Here is a 21,612-nt window from a genome sequence, read left to right as displayed (position 1 = left end):
GATGACAATGCCAGGATCGTATCATGCTCCATTTCTAGGCGATTTCTGTACTTTGTTATTAATCACCACCATGGTGGAGAACGACTGCTCACAAAAAGTATGATGAAGGATATGGCATGAGAACCTTAATGACGCGCAGGGTTGGGTACGACGGTAGCATTTTGCACCAGAATGTCGACAACGAATTCGTCCGCGCAAGAGCCTGCGCTCCTGAATCCTGCTGGAGCTGGACAAGCTCTTCCTGTGCTGTATCATCTTCATCAGCAATCGAGTCCAGTGGAGCCGTGAAAGGGTCCCAAACCACAGAAAAGGACTGCACATCCAGCTCAGGGAAATAGTGATTGAACTGTTCAATGAGCGACCGAAGGTGACGTGCTATCTCCCCAGAAAGACTGTCGAGCTCAGTATTATCGTACTGGCAGGTCGTTCGATGCTCCACCAGACGGGGGAAAAGGCTGAAGCGCTTAACAGCTGCTTTGTCTGCCAGTAATTTTAGAGTCGCCAGAAATCCGCTCATTTTGTCGTGAAAAATCATGAGGTTGGCATCTTTGCCTTGGAGGGAGCGGTTGAGGACATTGAGATGTTCAAATATGTCAACGAGATAGCACAGTTCTGACAGCCAAGAGTCCGACTCGAGCAACGCTACCATGCCATTTTCCCTTGTGTGCGTAGGAACTCCTTCAGTTCATCTTTGAGCTCGTAAATGTGCAGAAGAATGTTTCCTCGAGATAACCATCTGACTTGAGTGTAGAATAGTAAATTCTTATGTTCGGCGTCCATCTCCTGGCAGAATATCCTGAATAACCTCGTGTTGAGGGCGTTCGATTTGATGTGATTCACCATTTTTACGACTTCTGAGAGCACGCTCTGCAAGGTTTCTGGCAAAGTATGAGAGGCGAGCGCTTCTCGGTGAATCATGCAGTGTAGCATGGAGGTCTGAGGAGCCACCTCAAGCAATTTAGCCTTGAATCCAGAACACACTCCTAACATTGCTGGCCCGCCGTCTGTTGTAGGACTGAGCAACTTTCCGAAGTCCAGATCATGGTCACGATAAAACTGCTCTACTTTCCCAAAAATGTCCTCGCCTTTGGTGGTGGCCTCCAATGGTTTGATGAGCAGAGGCTCATCGACAAAGTTATCAGCCTTGATGAAGCGGACCCAGACGATGAGTTCCGCGTACGATGCGATATCAGTGGACTCGTCAAACTATATGGTGTGCCACGGCGATTCCTTGATCTTCTGTACGACCTGAGCCGTTACGTCCAGACTCATATCTTCAATTCTGCGTTGGATGGTGTTGTCAGAGAGGGGTATAACTGCCAGTTTCTTCGCCGCTTCCTCCCCAACCATCAGAGATACCATGTCCTTTGCACATGGCAGCACGAGTTCTTCCGCAATGGAGTGAGGCTTTTTAGTCTTGGCAACATGGAGCGACACTCGATACGAGGCCTCTAATGCCCGAGAATTGGTCCGATGGAATGTACCCTCTCTGTCAAGACGCGTATTCTTGAGTGCAAGAAGTTCCCTCTCAAAGAACGCTCTCTCCTTATCCTGATAAGGCACATGTTTTGTAGTCAAATGCCTCTGCAACTTATTTTGTTTCATAGACTCTGTAGAAAGCACTTCAAAACAAATCGCACACTGAGGCCTCTGTGCCCCACTTTTATCCACCACGTAGTAAAATCCAAGCTCCAGAAATTTATCCTGGTAAGAACGTTCTCGAGATTTGCTGGTGGCTGGTGCTGCCATCACAAATAAGGTCTCGAGTCGTACATGGAGATGTGAATAGACGTTAATAATGGAGTCAGAGTCTGAGAGGCCGTGGATCAAACCACTAATTTCCCGCCAAAATGAACCGCCCTTCAGCGAGCCTGCGCATCGGCTGGATCCCATTCCAAGCGTCATGTTGCGCCGGTTCCCATACTTTGAACGAACTATTTATATTACGTCCCGTAAAAGTGAACACCGATCGAAAATAGACAATTTTTTTTTCGCTGCAAGCGGACGCCTGCGACCCCACGACATTTGCTAGGTGACCCCACTTGGGGTCGCGCCCCTGGGTTTGAAGAACCAAGTCTTAAGGTATACAAAACTTACCCATAACGTATTCGACGTGTGCCAGCGTTTTAGACAAATTTTTCAAACGTCGGCATACGCTGGCTGAATCGTCAAGGTGTGACAGCCCCTTTAGGACAGATTTCAGACAGCAAATTGTTAACCATAGGAAGGGGTTGGATGAGAGATGAGAATTCTAAATTAGATGTTTAATCCAATCGGCATTCGAGCTGGAAACTGTACCATTCCCTTCAAATATACAGGGGGCTTGGATCAGTGGACATGGTTCAATGCATCATACAGATGTAGGAATTGGCATTCATGGAGTAATATTGTGATTTCTCTCGGTATTTAATGCTGTGGTGAATCCCCACTATTGGTGGAGGACCTCAGTCTGAATTCACGTCATGTAAATTCTGCCTCGACCACCAAATGGCAGGCTGGTTTCAAATGATACACTATTATCTCCTGTTGTGCTTCTTGCTTAACTGTGTGAGCAAAAGTAAAAAGTTTGCTCTTTCTGGTGTGTTCTCCTGCTTCTCTAATCTTAGGAGACAAAACTGCAATTTATCGAGTCCGTCGTTCAGTGGATGAACAGGATATTTTCCCACCACCTTCTCCGACATTGACTTCAGGTATTCTGTCCCAATCACTGGTACAAATTCGTGCACCTGTTTCCAATTCTTCCCCACCCCAACTCTCCTCATTACTCAACAATGCAGCACACAAGGTTTGATTAATTATTGTTAATATGGTGATATATTAAATGAGCAAAAATACAATGATCTCAATGAAAGCAGAAAATTTTTAGCTTAAGATTTGCAAATATCAACAAGAAAAAGAGCAATTAGAGATTGCAGACCCTCGCCAGAACTTTAGTGTGGTGTTTGTGTATTTTGTGTACTGGTGTGTTACATAATAATTAACACGCAAAAAGCAAGTTGAAGTCATCAAGAGGAACCTGGACAGGATTCACATTTCAGTTACTCCTTCTCGACCCTCAAACCCATCCAGGTACAGCCAAGTGAGCCATATATATTATATATATATATTACATATATATTTTTTTACTCATGCGTCCTGATATGTGTATGTATATATATATATATATATATATATATATATATATATATATATATATATATATATATATATATATATATATATATATATATATATATATATATATATATATATATATATATATATATATATATATATATATATATATATAATGTTCTCGCTGCCAGACCATGCATCCGATCAAGTTGAAATTTAAAACATATATTCCCCATCACTACTTGATCATAATTGTGAAGTTTCACATTCATTGATTAAGCGGTTCAAGAGAGAAATTTTTAAAGATTTTTGCTCAATCAACTAATTATGGCTGCCAGACAATGTGACATCAATTATTCGTAAAAATACTCTGATATCCCCAAGGCTTAGGCAAGATTTGAGTGAAGCTTCCCCTTGATCTGTCCAGCCGTTCGGAAAAGAAGATTTTTATAGGTTTTAGGGTAAATCCAATATGGCTGCCAAACCATGTGACTTATTTTGTCATCTGTGTGAACCTTTTGGTCCTCCTGGAGAGGTGGTCATATGTGTAAAATTTCACCTCGATCTGTTCAGCCACTTCAGAGGAGAAGATTTTTCAAGGTTTTTTTGTTTAAAAAAAAAAAAGCAATATGACTGCTATATCATGTGACCGATGACATCATTAAAATTTTTTCTGTGGACCATTTTATCCCGAGATGACCTCAACAATTTTCATACTGATCAGATGCAGCGTTCTTCATGTGGAATTATGACGTCATAATGAAGGCACCTATGACATCATTTTTTAAAAATCACATTCCCCATGAGGAGCACTTGCCATGTGCCAAGTTTCAATTTTTTCCTTGGTGCAGTTTCAGAGATACAAAGGTCCAAATTTTTCCCGTTTTTCCAACATGGCTGCCAAAATGGCTGGCTGGCTGCCACGTGACGTATGACCTCATATTTATCATTTAAACATTTTACATGAGTCACTCATAAGACCAAAGCTTACCTTACCATGATACTTAATCCCCCAGGGATCTTTGACTGGTCGAGGATTAAACATGACCATCACCGCTGCGCCTCAACACAAAGCGCCGTTCCTGTGTGTTTTGTGTTTTATGGTGATGGCCCCGCTTCACACGGGTGACAAAGGTTTCATAGGCTTGTGTTGTGTCCTCCTGAACCAGATAGTACGGACAACCGACTGAAGTACAACACAATTACTGTGAGATTGCAGGTACAAGAGGGCAGAATGCAGTCATTGCTGCTGTTTGTTTCTGGTCTTGCTTTTTCTGTTGAGAAGTTTCAGTTGATCTGGAAACGATCATTGCAGCTGTGTTTGCTTCTCGTCTTGCTTCTTGATGTTGCAGAGTTACTGCTGCTCTGGATTTTTATTATTCCTTGTTTTTTGTCTTTTTTTGTGTACAATCTTCCTGTTCTTCTGCCTTTCTTCTCCTTCTTCTTCTTCTTCTCTCTGTCTCTCCTTCCTTTCTTCTCTGTCATCTTTTTTCATTGTTCTTCTTCTGTATTCCTCTTTCTGTCTTCCCTTTCCTTTCTGCCTTTGTTCTCTCTTCTTTTCCTGTTTTCTCCAGCACTGTTTCTTCTTCAGCACTGAGGATTTCACATCACATTTTATCACAGTATTTGACAGTTTTTTTTTTTTTTTTAATCATTGTGGAATTTCAGGATAGACAATGTTGCATGCTTTTCCATGTGGAGCCAGGATGAAAAGGTTTTTGCCATTGCCAACTCTGGACCAACAAACATAGAGTTGGCCATAAGAAAAGCATGGGCTCTGCAGGTTGAGGCCAACAACTTGGAGCAATTGTCCTTGTGCCTTATTGATGTTCATGGCAAAACGGAGGCGGACAGGCAACTGGAGCCTTCTAAATTGAAATGGCAAGTCAGATGGGATGATTGGAATGTGTGGAATGAAGACATCTTGTCCTGCTGCATGGCCAGTCATGATTGTGGCTTCAATGACATGTGGCATAAGCTTCTTGACAGCCAAACGTGTTCCATTGCAGAGCGTTGGTTGGTCCAGATTCCTGAGAAGCATGATGGTTCCACCAATCTTGAGCTCCAGATTGTCAGGAGACACACCTGGTGGTTCTCGAGTTAAGAAATTCTGGGGGGGGGGGGGTAGTGGACTGCTTCATTTGTATCTGGTGCAGTGTCAACCGACTTGTACATTTGCCTAGTGGCAGGTAACTGTGTACGAAGGCCTCTGTTTGTGGAATTGGCTGAGTCATTTTTCAGTGTCAAGATGGCTCTTTGGCATGGTCATTTGTGGTCATGGAAGTTATGTTGAACATTTGAAAATACTGCATCTTCTAGTTGTTGAAGTGTTGCAACTGTTTTCCCAATGTTGTTCATCGAGATAGTTCCATCTTAATTTTTGGATACCATGGCTCCATTTCCCAGTTTGAGCAGGCTTGCAGCAAACTCCACAGCAGATGAATTGTCTGTTAGAAGCACTCGCATGTTGGTCATTGGGCTGAGTCGCTGAATGTTGTTCCAAATGTATGAGGCTTTGAGGCAGGCTGGCAGTTCATCGGCTTTGGTTCCATGTGGAATGATTGGCAGCATCCCAGCCGAAAGTCCCCAGCCAGCAGCAGAGTCACTCCACCCATTCTTCTGTCATTGTCGAAGATCTTGCAGCATGTGATCAAGAGCTTCTAAGGCAGCTTTGTGAAACATTGTACACTCATCCCAGACAATGAGCCAGTACTCCTGCAGGAGCTTTGCTTTGCCAGTGCCCCTGCGAATGTTGCAGGTTGGTGCCTCCATACTTACCAGATTTATGAGTAACTGAAAGACTTAAAATCTACCTCCTGGCAACAGTATAGCAGCAATGCCTGATTATGCCACTGCAAGGGCAATCATGTTTCTCTGCCGGATTTTTGCCAAAAAAAGATTGATGAGCAAAGTTTTGCCAGTTCAACCGGGAGCATCCAGAAAGAAAGTGCCACCACTCCTATTGAAAACTGCTTGTGTAATCGTATTGAAGGCTTCTCTTTGGTCTGGAACCAGACATGGCTTTGTATGTATTCAGCAAGCTGTTCCATGTTGTAGTTGGTCTCTCTCAAAATTTCATTTGTGAGCTCATTGTCATTGTGTCGTTCAGGATCAGGAAGGCCAAAAGTTTTGAGGTCAGAGCCACCCAAAGCCTTGATCTTGTCTTCAGTGATAATGAGATCTTGATTGAAGATGGAAACACTGTAGTCCAGTTCCAGGTTAGGATTTTGCACTTGTGCTTGATGCAAAATGTCCTCTGCCATTGTGGTTGTCCCATAGTTGTTGAGGATTTGACATGGCATATGTCTGTAACATGATGGCAAACAGGTTTTGCAACTACCTCATCCAATCTGCAGTGGCATATAGTTTTTCTTGAGGAGTTTCAGCTGCTCTTCCAGTGTGTATTATATTCCAGGAGTCCTCTGAGCTGGCAAGCCTGTTTGTAAATTTCACAGATTATGGCATCCACTGTTTGCAAGTCCTCAAAATATGTTGAACCTTTGACCTCATGCAGAAGCATCCCCAGAAGCATGTGGTGTCGTGGATAGAGATGCTTGGCAGGCAGACACGAGTGGGGGAACAGTCGAGCCGGGCTGTGTTGCACAAGCGCAAGCGCGAGCGCGGGCGTACTCTGCCCGCGGCTCTCCTTTATTACGTACTCAGCACACTCACAAGCCGGGCGACTACGGCATCCCTACCACGCCTCAGGCGGCGCGCACTCCTTATATTCCTGGCAGACACGATGACCACGACGACCCCTCCGCCCATCATCATGCCCCGCCCTGCATGCCCGCAGGCTATACCACACTCCTCCCTCCTAAAACTATGATTATTAAATGATCACCTTCATAATAAGCATAAACAGCACGAAGGACTACGGTATAACAGTAGACAAGGCACAAACAAGAAAACAGCGAAGTATAACAGCACATCACATCATATAACGTGTGAAACGAGCTACTGGAGAAGCACAGCAGCACTACACAGCGAAAACGCCCCCAGGCGGCTCATGCTTACATGGCCCTTGGCGAGGTCGCGGCGACCTCCCGACCTCCCCCGGCACCATCAAACGCCTCCGGCCCATAAGGCGGCACCTCTTCCCCAGCCAGACCTGAAACAGATAAACCTTTCAAGGCCGGACCCCCGCTGTCTGGAACCCGCGGCGCCACCGCCAGACCCGACCGACCTTGGTGGGGGCGCTGAGCAGCGCCCTTGGCTGGAAGCAACAAACACTCCCCAACACCCCACGCACCATAATCAGTTGAGATTCCACCGCATGGCCAAAACGGCCTTGAGCGAACCCAGAGAGCCGCGCCCCAGGCGCCAGCACGTCTGACCTTGCTGAAAGCAGAGATGGGGGTAACGCCGACCAGCGCACAAGTCCCGGCTCCGAGTCGATCTCCGAGACCCCCACGGCCGTTAGACGGTCGCAACTCCATTCAAAGCATACTCCAACCATAGGCTCGTCATAAATCAATAGGAATAACATTTGAACCATTGCAAACTCATTTTTCCATACAGCGCGTTCTTTTGATAAAATCCCAGCACCTGACAAAACAACTACCCGCGGCCTGGGGCAACTGGAGGCCAATAAACCCTCTTTATTCGCCCCCACATCACATTGATCATAATACAAATCCCATCGATTGATCTCCGCCAAACCCACTCTCACACGGGAACTGCTGGCATTTATTTCAACAACGTTAAACCGCATCACTCGAGCAATGAAAAACAAATATGCAATGAACAGCAACCCACAACCCACATCACGAGTCCGCCTCTTGGTTGTTGCCTCGATGTTGTGACTCGCGACTTCCTTTAACGCCACAGGCTCACCGCAACCCGTTGAAGCTGCTCGAACAACACCGCACCTCGCACCATGCACGCAGCCGACGCGCGAGAGCTCATCGCGAGAGCTGGCACGGCTCCTGCTGCTCCCGAACCGCACACCGCCGTTGCAGGCAGCAACAAACGGCCGCTCCCGTTGCATCGACGCGGCTCCCGCCGCCAGAACCTCGCCCTCGGTACTCGACGAAAGCATCGAAGAGAGCACCGGCACACCTGGAGGTACGAACTGGAGATGCAGCCCGAGGTGCGCCAGCCAGTCCCAACCCAAAAGGACAGGCCCCTCCCCTCGCACCACAAACACCGTGAGTAGGGCGCTTCGCCCCCAGTAAAGCACCGAGATGTCGGGCGCTGCAAGCGGCGCAACCGCGTCGCCGGTGTACGCGCGCGATGCGCGGGCAGCACGAGTGGACTCAATTCGACACCCGATCAGTGCCCCGATCACTTCGACATTCACTGGCATCGGTCCTGTCACCGTAGGACCAACTGAAACCAGGCTCAACATGGGCAGCATCAGTGCCCCAGTCACCTCGACATTCACTGGCATCGGTCCTGTCACCGTAGGACCAACTGTTGCGCACCGACCAATGAGACCCCGGACATTCTTCAGAGCTCGCGCGACGTCCAACGCCGCGTTCGAGCCGAACTGCGTGTCCTCGTTCTTTAGCCGTGGCTTTGCAGAAATCATTCCCCCGATTTGTCGTGCCTCAATAAAACGAACAGTGAGCGCGGCCGTTGCCCACTCGACGTGGCCGAAGTCGATTCCGACGAAGGCGGGCACGCGTTCGTGCGCCGTGCACCGACCTTCTGCCATGCTCGTGCTGGCGAGACCCTTGGCTCCGTAGCCTGGAACCGCACGGGCTATTCGCTGCCGCCCTGCACACGCCGATCCGAAGATCCTCATCGCCAACTGTGGTGTCGTGGATAGAGATGCTTGGCAGGCAGACACGAGCGGGGGAACAGTCGAGCCGGGCTGTGTTGCACAAGCGCGAGCGCGGGCGTACTTTGCCCGCGGCTCTCCTTTATTACGTACTCAGCACACTCACAAGCCGGGCGACTACGGCATCCCTACCACGCCTCAGGCGGCGCGCACTCCTTATATTCCTGGCAGACACGATGACCACGACGACCCCTCCTCCCATCATCATGCCCTGCCCTGCATGCCCGCAGGCTATACCACAGTAAAAGCATTCAAAATTATTTGGATGGACAGTATACACATGGCCAAGTGCATCACTGACTTTGATGCCTGGCTGGTCTGGTACAGTTTGTCCTGCTTTGCGGCGAGCCCGCTTCTTGCTGCTAACATTCTACGTGGAGTTCTTGGGTATCTGATGATACAACAGTGTCTTAGCAAATTCATCATCTTGGCAGAGATTGAAGAAAGCAGAGAGAGTTGTATCTTGTGGGACTTGGGTGTGCTTACATACATTCTCCTCAGTGAAGTACACTCTCTGGCCATTGTCAAGGTGCACACTGAGATGAACCACAGTGGGATGTCGCTCATGAACTGGGAAGCTCAGGATCCTCCAGATGGCTTCATTCCTGCTGATGTATCTTCCCATTTCATATTGCCAAACCTCATCATGCACAGTCCCATCCATTGTCAGGCCAACCATAGCCATGTCAGATTCTTTGTTTACAAACTTGCACACATATTTGATGGATTTCACAGAGTGGCAGTACTCAACATTGATGTGTGCATTGAATAGCTGTGTGAGGAGTGGACAATATGGAACAATCCACCTGTTGTCAACTTCAACCTCACAACCATGAACTCTGATGGTTGTTGTGAGTCCACCATCTATCTTCTGGTTTTCCCTGACGACACAGTGGGTATCCATCTTGTCCAGTCTGTGTCTCTCTCAGAAGATATCGTGGGAACCTTTTTGTGCATTTGTTATCTTTCATGCATGGCGAGCTTGGATTGATGCTTCCACAGGGACCATGCACCATCTGTGTTTATGACAGTGCTGAACAGTTGATCAATTACTGGGTCTGGAAGTTCAGCACTGATGAAGTCATCCACTCTGCGCACATGAAGTCCATCTTGAAGCCAAGTCAGAATGTGGGCATGTGGCAGGCCATGCTTTTGCCACTCAATTGTGGACATGTAACACTTAATGGCTCCAAAAATATTTTCCTTGGTAATGACCGTCATCAATGCCTTCGTTTTTTGTCGGAATCATCTTGCCAGCAAATCATGGCGATGCTGTGGTTTTTGGCCTGGCATCAGTTCATGCATGTAGTTCATGCTCATGCATGTAGTTCATGCTCATGCATGTAGCAAGGACCACCTGTGAAACTGGAAGGCAAGATGCCGAATTGGCCAACATTGGCAGCATTTCCATCATTGTTCATGGCCTCCCTGAGGTGAACATAGTTTTTGACTCGGAGTTTATTTTGGTCCTTTCGAATGAATCTCAGTCTTTCTGCCTCAATTTTGGCATACATGTCCACAACTAATTGGTGGAAGAGATCTTTGCAATGCAAGATGTGATTGAAATTACCAGCTCTCAGCATAATCCTGAAGGCATAAAAGTCCATGGCAGAAATGATCTTTTCACTTGGCAGTCAAGTTGCTGGGTCTGGTTGTTGCAGTTTAATATCGTATCCATCGTCACCGTGCCAGAAAATTAGTTGATACTGAAGTGCATCATATGATGGGTGTGTCTCAGCACTTCTCTGGAGAGAGTTGTTTCTATGTTGCAGCACAATGTCTCGATCGCCATGTTATTCACCAATCAGGATGACAGCCACTTCTGATGTGGAGGGTGCAATGAAGCACCGCTCATGCTCCCCAGCTGGAGTTTTGTCTGAATGAATGACAATTTTATACTCGGGTGTGATCTTCTCCATGGCACACTTGAGACTACGAACATAGTGGTTTTCCTTGTGGAGCACATCTTGCAACTGCAACACCACTTCCAACTTGGTTTGAATGACATTGCTGCAGCATTGTTTAAACCGCTGTCACACCTTGACGATTTAGCCAGCATATGCTGACGTATGAAAAATTTGTCTAAAACGCTGGCACATGTCGGATACGTTATGGGTAAGTTTTGTATACGTTAAGAGCATGCTGGCATACGTTGTAGTACGCTGGCATACGTCGTAGTACGCCGAGCTCGTCGATAAATTTTAACATGCTCAAAATTTTTCGACGTATGCCAGCGTATGTCTCGCACGTTCTGCCTACGCTGGCCATAATTTGTAGGCACGTTACGCGATCATTGACACACATCGACACACGTTACTTGTAAGTTACTCATAAGTCGAAACACGTCGAGGTAATGTTTAGCATACCCGAAACTTATTTCTTACGTATGAGTAACGTGTTGTAGGCACGTTACACGATCGTTGACACACGTCGACACACGTTACTTGTAAGTTACTCATAAGTCGAAACACGTCGAGGTAATGTTTCGCATACCCGAAACTTATTTCTAACGTATGAGTAACGTGTTGTAGGCACGTTACACGATCGTTGACACACGTCGACACACGTTACTTGTAAGTTACTCATAAGTCGAAACACGTAGAGGTAATGTTTAGCGTACCCGAAACTTATTTCTAACGTATGAGTAACGTGTTGTAGGCACGTTACACGATCGTTGACACACGTCGACACACGTTACTTGTAAGTTACTCATAAGTCAAAACATGTCGAGGTAATGTTTAGGATCAGTGTTCCAGACTCCAAGGTTTTTTTTTGTTTGTTTTTGTTGTTTTTTTCTTTTCCTCGGCATGACGGTGATGTTGACACTTCGATTTCTCGTGCGGTTATAATATTGTTGTGGTTACCAAATTCGCAAACCACCATTCAGGTCCCTTAGGTGAGATATCTCGGTAAGTACATGTGTAGTTAGGCCCAAACCCGTTGTCTAGTGGGAATACATGTCATTTATGCGTGCTGCGACTCTTCAGGATAGCCGTTTTTCTTTTACTATCTTTATTTTGGACCAACCGCCATTGTTACCACCACCAGTCACAACATCAACCACCAACCACAACGCCGCTTCACCACAACCGCCACGACCTTCCCGTCACACCTCGCAACCGTCGCATCGCCACCGTTCTTGCGCCGCCTGTGGGTACCGGTGTTGGACTCGTGCAGGGCGCGCGCCGAACAGCGTGTACAAAATCACAGATTTTGTGCTTCAAAAACGGATCAAAAACGTCACACGCCCACTTTTTGCCGTCCAATCGGTGAGCGAGGGGCGATTTGGCCCCGCCTCCAGGGCGTTGGAGGGCGATCGATATATGCAAATTTATGGATCAAAAAGCATTCACGCCCACTTTTTCTCGGGCCAATGGGGAGCGAGGTGAAAGGTTGAAGGGAGGGGGTCAAAGATGAGAAGGCGAAGCCACGGGGCTGATATAAGCGACCGTGTTCGTCAGTCCAGGGAGTAGGAGAGTCGAGAACAGAGAGTTAAGACTTCGCGGGCGGTGGAGTTGGCAAGAAGGAGCTGGTCGTCGTGTGCATTGGAGTCGGAGCGGAGGGGACGGAGCTGTGGAGAGGCGGCGAGGGCAGACGAGGGGGTGCTCGCGTCGTGCAGGGAGCTGCACCCCAGGGAGGCCGACAGCGCGACCTGGCCGAGGTGGAGACGCTCGTCGTGGGGCAATAAAAATCCTCTATACCCCGAGCATCAGCAACCCCCTCCTGTTTCCCCCCGCGCTGAGATAGTGCGACCAAGGGGGCCCCTTTCCCACCCCCTACCAGACACTGCCCGCGAGGCTCGCGGAGTTGAGGCACCATCGCCGCTCCGCGTCTCATCACCAGACGGGTAGGCCCGACCCGGTCTCGGCCTCAGGCCCGCCTCATCCTTGAGGGTATTCTTTCCTTGGTTTTGGGTATGTGTTGTCGGCGCCGTCTGTGAAGTAGAATTGTATAAGTGTTGCCGTGTGCTCGGTAGTCGGATAGCTCTGCATTGTTTCTCTTTTATATTTGCTTTTTGTGTAATATTGTGTTTCTTCTCCTTTTACATGTGCTTTTGGTGTAATTGTATATGTGTGCTTTCCGTTCATCGCGAATAAATGTGCTTTGTGTTGAACTGTTTCCCGCTTCGCTTCGTCATTTCCTTCATTGAATCCTCATCTTGCTTCACGTAAAGGGTTGGTAGTGGGCTGAATACGCCCGATAATTAATCGAACCGTCGAGGTCGACGAATAACACCGCTCGGTTATCCCGATAGTACGGAACGGGTCGCTTCAGTGGCCCGTGTCCGAAGTCGACCTGCGGCGAGGTGCGATCGCCCGGTCTACCCTCCGCGTGGGTACTTAGGTAGGTCGAATTTGGCGAGCAACCCTATCCCACGCGGGGGCTGATTGGCTCGATCGCGGTGAGACCGAAAGGTCCACCCGTGACTGGTTCCCGGCGTTAGTCCGAGAGGGTCACGACTGGATTGTCCGTCCGGTGGGCGACGTGCCGCGATTCGAGTTACGTGGCCGTCAGCACGCCGGCGGGCGCGAATCCGCAACACTGGTGTCAGGAGTGGGATACAAATTCATCGCCCTCCTCGCGGCACTGGTATTGGAGAACGGGGCAACGGGCTCTCCTGTCTCCGGCTAAATTCACGGGAATCGGTCCAGGGGTGAGAGAAGCGACCCCCGATTCCCTCCAAATTACGAGCGAGCGAAATTAACCCTTTAAGAGAAGCAAGATGGCGTCTCAAGGCGAGCGGGAGCCGGGGGTATTAGAAATGTATATGTGTAGATGTGTAGAATCCATGGTCCAGGATGGAATCCCCGAGCAGGAAATGTTGATTGTGCAGGAACACGGACTCGCCCAACTGAACCCAGAGCCCGAAATAGGTGCGGCCGCGGTGTATGACACCTCCCCCCCCCTCTCCACCAAAACCCTTCCCCAACCCCTGCCGAAACGGCTCACTCATGCGCACCCGACATAGCCCAGCTACTCACCATGCTGGCGAACATGAACGAAAAGATCGATGCGAGTACACAGCAATTGAAGGAAGAAACGAAAAAGCTGCGGGGTGAGACGCAGAACATGGGCCGAAGCCTGCAGGCGGGCATGAAGGCCGTGACCGGGGAGATAAGAATGGCGACTCCACGTGTGGGAGCAAACGAGCTGGGAGGGGGTGCAACGGCTGACAGGCCCGCGGTGGAGGCGGGTGAAAAAATAATTCGGGGGGCGTGTTGGGCGAGGGTCGTGACGATGACCGAAAGGGAAAAATTAAATGGGGAGACCAAAACGTGTGAGATGAGACACGAGGTGACGACAAAGGAAATAATAATAGTTGAGACAAGGGAGGTAAAGGGTGAAGAGTTGGCAGAGACATGGGAGACAGAAAAAATAGAGGAGAGACAACACGATGCAGACGGGGTAAGTGACGCACACACACACACACGGAGGTAGTGGAGGACAATGGGGGTGAGCTCGCGGAGCGTGTGGGGACCCAGTGCGAGCACCTGGATGGCCTCCTCCAGGAACGAGGGGAGGGAGTATGCCCCCTTGAGGCGAGTCACGACCAGGTGAGTTCGGTCGTGCTTTGCGAGGTCGAGGGGAGGAGTGCTGTGGACAGGTGCACTGAGAGCTTGGGGGGTATAGAGGCCCCGGAGACCCTTTTGGGGACACGAATCCCCAGTGTGGTTGTCCCTGTGTGTGTGGTGCAAGGTGTGAGTGCGTCCCCGTGTGTGGAAGCGACCCCGTGTGTGAGTGGTGTGGTGGCGATGGAGCCAGAGTACGTGCTTCCCAGCACGCCGTGTGTGGATGAGGCACCGTGTGTGGAAGAGGCCGTGTGTGTGAGTGAAACGGCCAGTGTGGATGAGGAACCGCGGTTGAGTGCCGCCGTGTGTGTGAGTGAGGCACCGCGGGTGTGTGCCCCCGCGTGTGTGAGTGAGGCACGGTGTGTGGATGAGGCACCACGAGTGAGTGAAAGGCCGCGAGTGCGTGGAGCCACGTGTGCGAGGGAGGTAGCATGCGTGAGTGAACGGCCGAATGCAAGGGAGACCGTGTGTGTGAGAGAGCGGTATGTAAGGGAGATGTCGGTTGGCATGCGGGAGCACGCAGCCGCATCTCCCGGTGTGAATGTGATGGAGCGGACTGTGTGCGTCGTGACACGCGGGAGTGCGTGTGTGGAATGGAGACGGAGACGGCGACATGAGAAGAAAGAAAGCCGAGTAGCGGCTGTAGCTATTTCGGGGACCGTGCCGGGTTCACCCAGCAGTGAGCACGCGGTTCGTGCTGTGCAACGCACGAGACCGCCACGTGCTCGCTTGCGAGAGTGAAGTTCCGGTCCGGAAACGCACGCGGTGGATTTGCCGATCCCGCGGACGGACAAAGCTTAGGCAGGATTACGGATTTGGACCGGACGGGTTCTCCACGCGATCGTGTGTGTTAAGCTCCAACGGGCAAAGCACATGTGTTCGCGTGGGGAACCCCTCGAGACGTGGGGCTTGTGTTTTTTTTTATGCGCACGGTGACGTCATGGCTGCACGTGGGGTTGGAATCCGGCAGGAGGGGTATCCCTGCCGGATGGTACCGTCCAAGGAGGGACGAGGAACACGTGCAGCTGCAGGACGTCACGGGCAGGTGCAAAGTGCGCGAGCTCTGAGTTGCCGCGCTGGTGCTGCGCAGGTAAAGAAAGAGGAAAAAGCAAGCCTCACTTTCGGGTGCACAGGATTCCTGGGCAAGGGGTGGAAGACCCCCTTGACCTGGGCACAGGATGGAAACTAGTTAGGGGGAAGGGTTAGCTTAGTGAGACCGACTTCATGGGGCAGGGGTAAGTCCTCATGGAGTCTGTGGAATGGATTAGGTAGAGGGATTTAGTGAGCTTTAGGTTGGGAAATTGAAATAAAATGATTTATTTGAGACAGTGACAGACTTGTGGATGTGTAGAGGGGACGTAGCTTAGCTACGTAGTGTTAAAAGGAACGTGCTATAGTTTAAGGGACGACGTGGGAGCACGAGTTAGTTAGGGGATGTAGTTAGAAGGATGGCAGAGTTCAGCGGTGGGTGTGTTGAAGAGTTGGTGAGTGAAGTGGAAGCATGTGCTTGGTGAGTGAGTGAGGCCAGCGGGTCTGTGTGTATGGAGCGAATGGGGAATGCATGGTGCGATGAGTGATTGGGGGGAGGAGTGACTCCCGCCCAAGGGACCCCGGGGTCAGTGTAGAGTGAGTTAGCTGGGTTAGTCAAATTGAAAAATGGAGGTCGTTTTGTTGTTGGTGGGAAAGTAGGCTCGAGACCCATTTGGAGGGGTGCAGGAGCCCTGTTGACGGGCTTGGGAGCGTGGCTGCGAAAGGTGAGTATCGCTGAGTGGTTACCCCGGGCACCAGGCTCGTCGGCCGCGGTAGGCCAAGGGCCCATGGGGGGCCGGGATAGAGTAGTGGGCACGGGTGCGCCTGCTTGGTGCGGGGGCCCGGGGCGCCATTAGCCGCGTGGGCAGTGTTGTGGGCAAGGGTGACCCTCGGAAAGGGGCCTGGGAAGCCAGCCTGCCACGTGTGCGTTTCAGGGGAGGTGCCATAGGGGGCACTCCCCGGTGTTAGGGAGCTGGTAGGCTCGGAGGCAGTGTAGTGCCCGGGGGTGCCATAGCGGGAGATTCGGCAGAGGGTCGTGCCTGCCAAAGGGAGCCACGTGTCCCAGCCATGAGACCGTGTGAGGGCACGGAGCGAAAATTGGGGGGCGAGGCCCGAAATTGTGAGGACACCAACACAGGCGACGGGAATCTGGGTTGTTAGAACCAATAGTTTAAGCGAGAGGCGCTTGTTGAATGCCTCGGGGTAGTTTAACAGTTTAATGGTTAGGGTAGATTAGGAGATGTACCCCTCCGCACCATCCATCCCCTCGCTCTCGTTGTGGGCCGCTGGACCCACTTTGGGTTAGATCGCCGAACTCTGGGGAGGCCATTCTGAGGCTTGAGTTGGGCCTCGACACAGGACGCTAGCTCTCCCTTATTCCCCTCCGGGAAGGGAACGTAGGGGTTGGGAGTAGGCTAGGTGACAGGATAGGTTAGCCGAACAAGGACGATAAAGGGGGTTAGGGGACGATTTATAGTGGGGAGTTAAAAAGAATAAAAACAACAAAAAAATAAGTTGGGGCTAAATTGGGGTTTGACAAATTAAGGGAGTGGGTATGTACAGTGACAGGCAAAGGCGATAGTTGGGAGGGAGACAGGTAGGTAGGTCCGAGCCCGCCTTCCAAGTGGCCAGCACCACCGCACTCCCTCCACCAACTTCCACTGAACGGCAAAAGCTGGCCAGCTTCATCTGCTGGCTGTGTTGCTGCAAGGCCTGTGCCGGCCAACTTCATCTGCCGGCTGGCTGTTTTTCTTCAAGGCCTGTGCCGGCCAGTTCATCTGCCGGCTGTGTTTGCCTGCAGCGGCCTTCTTCTGCGGGCTGTGTTTGCCTGCTGCCTTTGCCATGCCATGCCCACTGCCCCTGTTCACCAGCCCCGTTCAATTTTTGCTTTGCCCCCCCCCCCCTGTTCATTGCCATGTGCGCCAGGATCAAGGCAACAGTTTGCAAGCTGCGAGAACTGCCCCGTTGGCAGCTACAACACGGGCCTGCAGTGGCGGCCCGTGCACCGTGTTTGTGTTCATGCATCCATTCGTTGTGCTCATTGCGTGTGCCACTTGAGCTGGCACGGAGACTGCGTTTGTGCAGCCCATGCACCGTTGTGGTTCACTGCGTTCAGTTCAAAAGGGAAGGCCTTGGACTGCGTGTGAGCAGCCAGCCACGTTCCCTGTCACCTGCATTGTTTTGAGCCAGAGACTGCATGTGGGCAGCCTGGCTCCCTGCTAACTGCTTTTCTTTTGCAGAGTTCAGTGATCCTGGGCCATGGTTTAGTGTAAAATTTGTAAGTTAAGGTTAAGATGTACTGTAAATATGAGTGCGCCCCCGGCATGTGTGTCTTAGCGCCGGCAATTTTATTTAAGTCGTCCGTGTGAGTGAGTTTGTTTAGGTAGTTACGCAGCCCTCAGGTTATTTATTTTGGGGACACGAATACCATGAATGTCGCACTCAGGGATCCGTAGGTAAAATGTACTAGGAGAAAACTACACATGATGGCACACGAAAATTTGACGACTCGGGACGAGTCTGTAAAAAGGGGAGGGGGTAGTGTTGTGGTTACCAAATTCGCAAACCACCATTCAGGTCCCTTAGGTGAGATATCTCGGTAAGTACATGTGTAGTTAGGCCCAAACCCGTTGTCTAGTGGGAATACATGTCATTTATGCGTGCTGCGACTCTTCAGGATAGCCGTTTTTCTTTTACTATCTTTATTTTGGACCAACCGCCATTGTTACCACCACCAGTCACAACATCAACCACCAACCACAACGCCGCTTCACCACAACCGCCACGACCTTCCCGTCACACCTCGCAACCGTCGCATCGCCACCGTTCTTGCACCGCCTGTGGGTACCGGTGTTGGACTCGTGCAGGGCACGCGCCGAACAGCGTGTACAAAATCACGGATTTTGTGCTTCAAAAACGGATCAAAAACGACACACGCCCACTTTTTGCCGTCCAATCGGTGAGTGAGGGGCGATTTGGCCCCGCCTCCAGGGCGTTGGAGGGCGATCGATATATGCAAATTTATGGATCAAAAAGCATTCACGCCCACTTTTTCTCGGGCCAATGGGGAGCGAGGTGAAAGGTCGAAGGGAGGGGGTCAAAGATGAGAAGGCGAAGCCACGGGGCTGATATAAGCGACCGTGTGCGTCAGTCCAGGGAGTAGGAGAGTCGAGAACAGAGAGTTAAGACTTCGCGGGCGGTGGAGTTGGCAAGAAGGAGCTGGTCGTCGTGTGCGTTGGAGTCGGAGCGGAGGGGACGGAGCTGTGGAGAGGCGGCGAGGGCAGACGAGGGGGTGCTCGCGTCGTGCAGGGAGCTGCACCCCAGGGAGGCCGACAGCGCGACCTGGCCGAGGTGGAGACGCTCGTCGCGGGGCAATAAAAATCCTCTATACCCCGAGCATCAGCAACCCCCTCCTGTTTCCCCCCGCGCTGAGATAGTGCGACCAAGGGGGCCCCTTTCCCACCCCTACCAGACACTGCCCGCGAGGCCCGCGGAGTTGAGGCACCATCGCCGCTCCGCGTCTCATCACCAGACGGGTAGGCCCGACCCGGTCTCGGCCTCAGGCCCGCCTCATCCTTGAGGGTATTCTTTCCTTGGTTTTGGGTATGTGTTGTCGGCGCCGTCTGTGAAGTAAAATTGTATAAGTGTTGCCGTGTGCTCGGTAGTCGGATAGCTCTGCATTGTGTTTCTCTTTTATATTTGCTTTTTGTGTAATATTGTGTTTCTTCTCCTTTTACATGTGCTTTTGGTGTAATTGTATATGTGTGCTTTCCGTTCATCGCGAATAAATGTGCTTTGTGTTGAACTGTTTCCCGCTTCGCTTCGTCATTTCCTTCATTGAATCCTCATCTTGCTTCACGTAAAGGGTTGGTATTGGGCTGAATACGCCCGATAATTAATCGAACCGTCGAGGTCGACGAATAACACTGCTCGGTTATCCCGATAGTACGGAACGGGTCGCTTCAGTGGCCCGTGTCCGAAGTCGACCTGCGGCGAGGTGCGATCGCCCGGTCTACCCTCCGCGTGGGTACTTAGGTAGGTCGAATTTGGCGAGCAACCCTATCCCACGCGGGGGCTGATTGGCTCGATCGCGGTGAGACCGAAAGGTCCACCCGTGACTGGTTCCCGGCGTTAGTCCGAGAGGGTCACGACTGGATTGTCCGTCCGGTGGGCGACGTGCCGCGATTCGAGTTACGTGGCCGTCAGCACGCCGGTGGGCGCGAATCCGCAACAATATAATATAATTAATAGGCTGCCGCTAAACGTTTTAAATCATAACCGCACTAGAAGTTGAAGTGTCAACATCACCGTCATGCCGAAGAAAAAAAACAAAACAAATAAAACATGGAGTCTGAAATACTGATGGGTTTCTCCTGTGAACCCCATTTTAAAATATCATTTCCTCTATACGCTGCCAATATGCCACTATACGGTAGCTGTAAGTTAGAAACACATTCAGTAAGTTCTGTGGTCGTCCGGAAGGCGTCAAATATGTCTACATACGTCAATTTGCGTTGGAGATACGTTACACATATGTTCAAAGCACGTTACTCGTAGGTTAGAAATAAGTTTCGGGTACGCTAAACATTACCTCAACGTGTTAAGACTTATGAGTAGCTTACAAGTAACGTGTGTCAACGATCTCGTTACGTGCCTACAACTTATGGCCAGCGTATGCGGAACGTGTGCGTCATACGCTAACATACGTCTAAAAATTTTGAGTATGCTTAAAATTTGTCGACGTGCTCGGCATACTACGACGGATGCCAGCGTGCTTCAGCGTGCTCTTAACGTATACAAAACTCACCCATAACGTATTCGACGTGTGCCATCGTATTAGGCAAGTTTTTCATACGTCGGCATACGCTGGCTAAAACGTCAAGGTGTGATTGGGCCTTGACACTTCGTTGTCTAGTGCGGTTATGATTTGAATCGTCGAGCGTCAGCCTTTGAATAGGCTATGCCATGTGATCATCGGCGATACGCTGCCGCGCTATGCATACGTTAGACTATCGTTGGGCATAGGTTGTGAACGCCAACAACACGCTAAGCATTCGTTGGTATAAGTTATCTATATGTTATTGAAACGTTCTGTGTACGTTACTAATACGTTATTCATATGTCCAACTCGTTATGAATACGCCAAAAACTGAAAAAAACATCAATAGTTCAGCGTACGCCAGCGTTTTACATACATTTTGATATGTTGCCATATGCTGGCTAAAACGTCAAGGTGTGACAGCGGCTTAAGCCTGCTTTGTATTGTCACCAATGAAGTATATCTGAAGGAATTTTGGCTCTTCATTTGGTCATGGCTGTCGACTGCCAATCTGATGATAAACGTGTCCCTGCATTTTAAATGTGGCCATGTCGCCAGATTCTCTGATCTCGTTTATGGTGCCGAAAGATGTCATGTTGAAGCATGAATTGTAACTTCTGATGTTGCTTTGGAAATGACTTGCATTTGGAGTGTTGACTGTCAACAATGTACAAATAGGTTCAGGAGGAGCATTCATTTGGGGCTTCCGAACCTTGCTACTGTTGCAGCATATCCCTGGAGCTTCTCCTGTCCATTTCATTGCATCCTGTCCTGTCCATTTCATTGCCTGCAAGTAATTGACATAGAGCCAATAGCAACGATTGGATCACAAGCATAATCCAAGGCCGGATTGTAGGATAATGCAGACTTTTCTTTTTCCGTCCAGGGCTGTTTCCTGGATGCAGCCATTCTTGTTGCGTTTGCCTCTCATCATCTTTCCTGCTGTTCAGGTGTTTCAGCTGCTCTGGATGCAGCCATTGTTGTTGTGTTTGTCTCTCATCTTCTTTATTGCTCTTGAGTTTCAGCTGCTCTGGATGCAGCTTTTGTTGCAGTGTTTTCCTCTTGTATTCTTTCTTTCTCTTGAGGAGTTTCAGCTGCTCTGGATGCAGCTTTCGCAAGTCGTTTTTTTGTCAAGTTCACTTCTCGTACATTTCCTTCTTTTCGTGGGATCAAAATCAAAATGGTGAAAGGAGTGAAAATAAATAAAGGAGTGAGGAAGATGGGGAGGAGGGGAGAGCGAGGAAAGGGGGGAGGGGAGAGCGAGGATTACTATTCACTCGCAAATACAACCTGTT

General features: G+C 49.9%; 1 protein-coding gene and 1 pseudogene across 4 annotated transcripts in view; one reads left to right on the top strand and one right to left on the bottom strand.

Annotated features, from left to right (window-relative positions):
- LOC147022565 (leukocyte tyrosine kinase receptor-like) overlaps positions 1-21,612 on the top strand; it is a 475,774-nt gene that overhangs the window by 320,792 nt on the left and 133,370 nt on the right. For all 4 annotated transcript variants that reach the window (XM_085887264.1, XM_085887262.1, XM_085887265.1 and 1 more), the window contains one exon: positions 2,607-2,690. In XM_085887264.1, coding sequence (XP_085743390.1) covers positions 2,607-2,690 — 84 coding nt within the window. The remainder of the gene's footprint in view (positions 1-2,606; positions 2,691-21,612) is intronic.
- Positions 9,270-10,072, bottom strand: LOC147022567 (uncharacterized; annotated as a pseudogene).

The sequence above is a fragment of the Eptatretus burgeri genome, chromosome 7, assembly GCF_056783735.1.
Source record: "Eptatretus burgeri isolate ZD-2024b chromosome 7, Ebu_testis_v1, whole genome shotgun sequence".
Classification (NCBI taxonomy): domain Eukaryota; kingdom Metazoa; phylum Chordata; class Myxini; order Myxiniformes; family Myxinidae; genus Eptatretus; species Eptatretus burgeri.
Note: the sequence above shows the minus strand (reverse complement) of the source record. Positions and strands in the feature narration are given on the sequence as shown.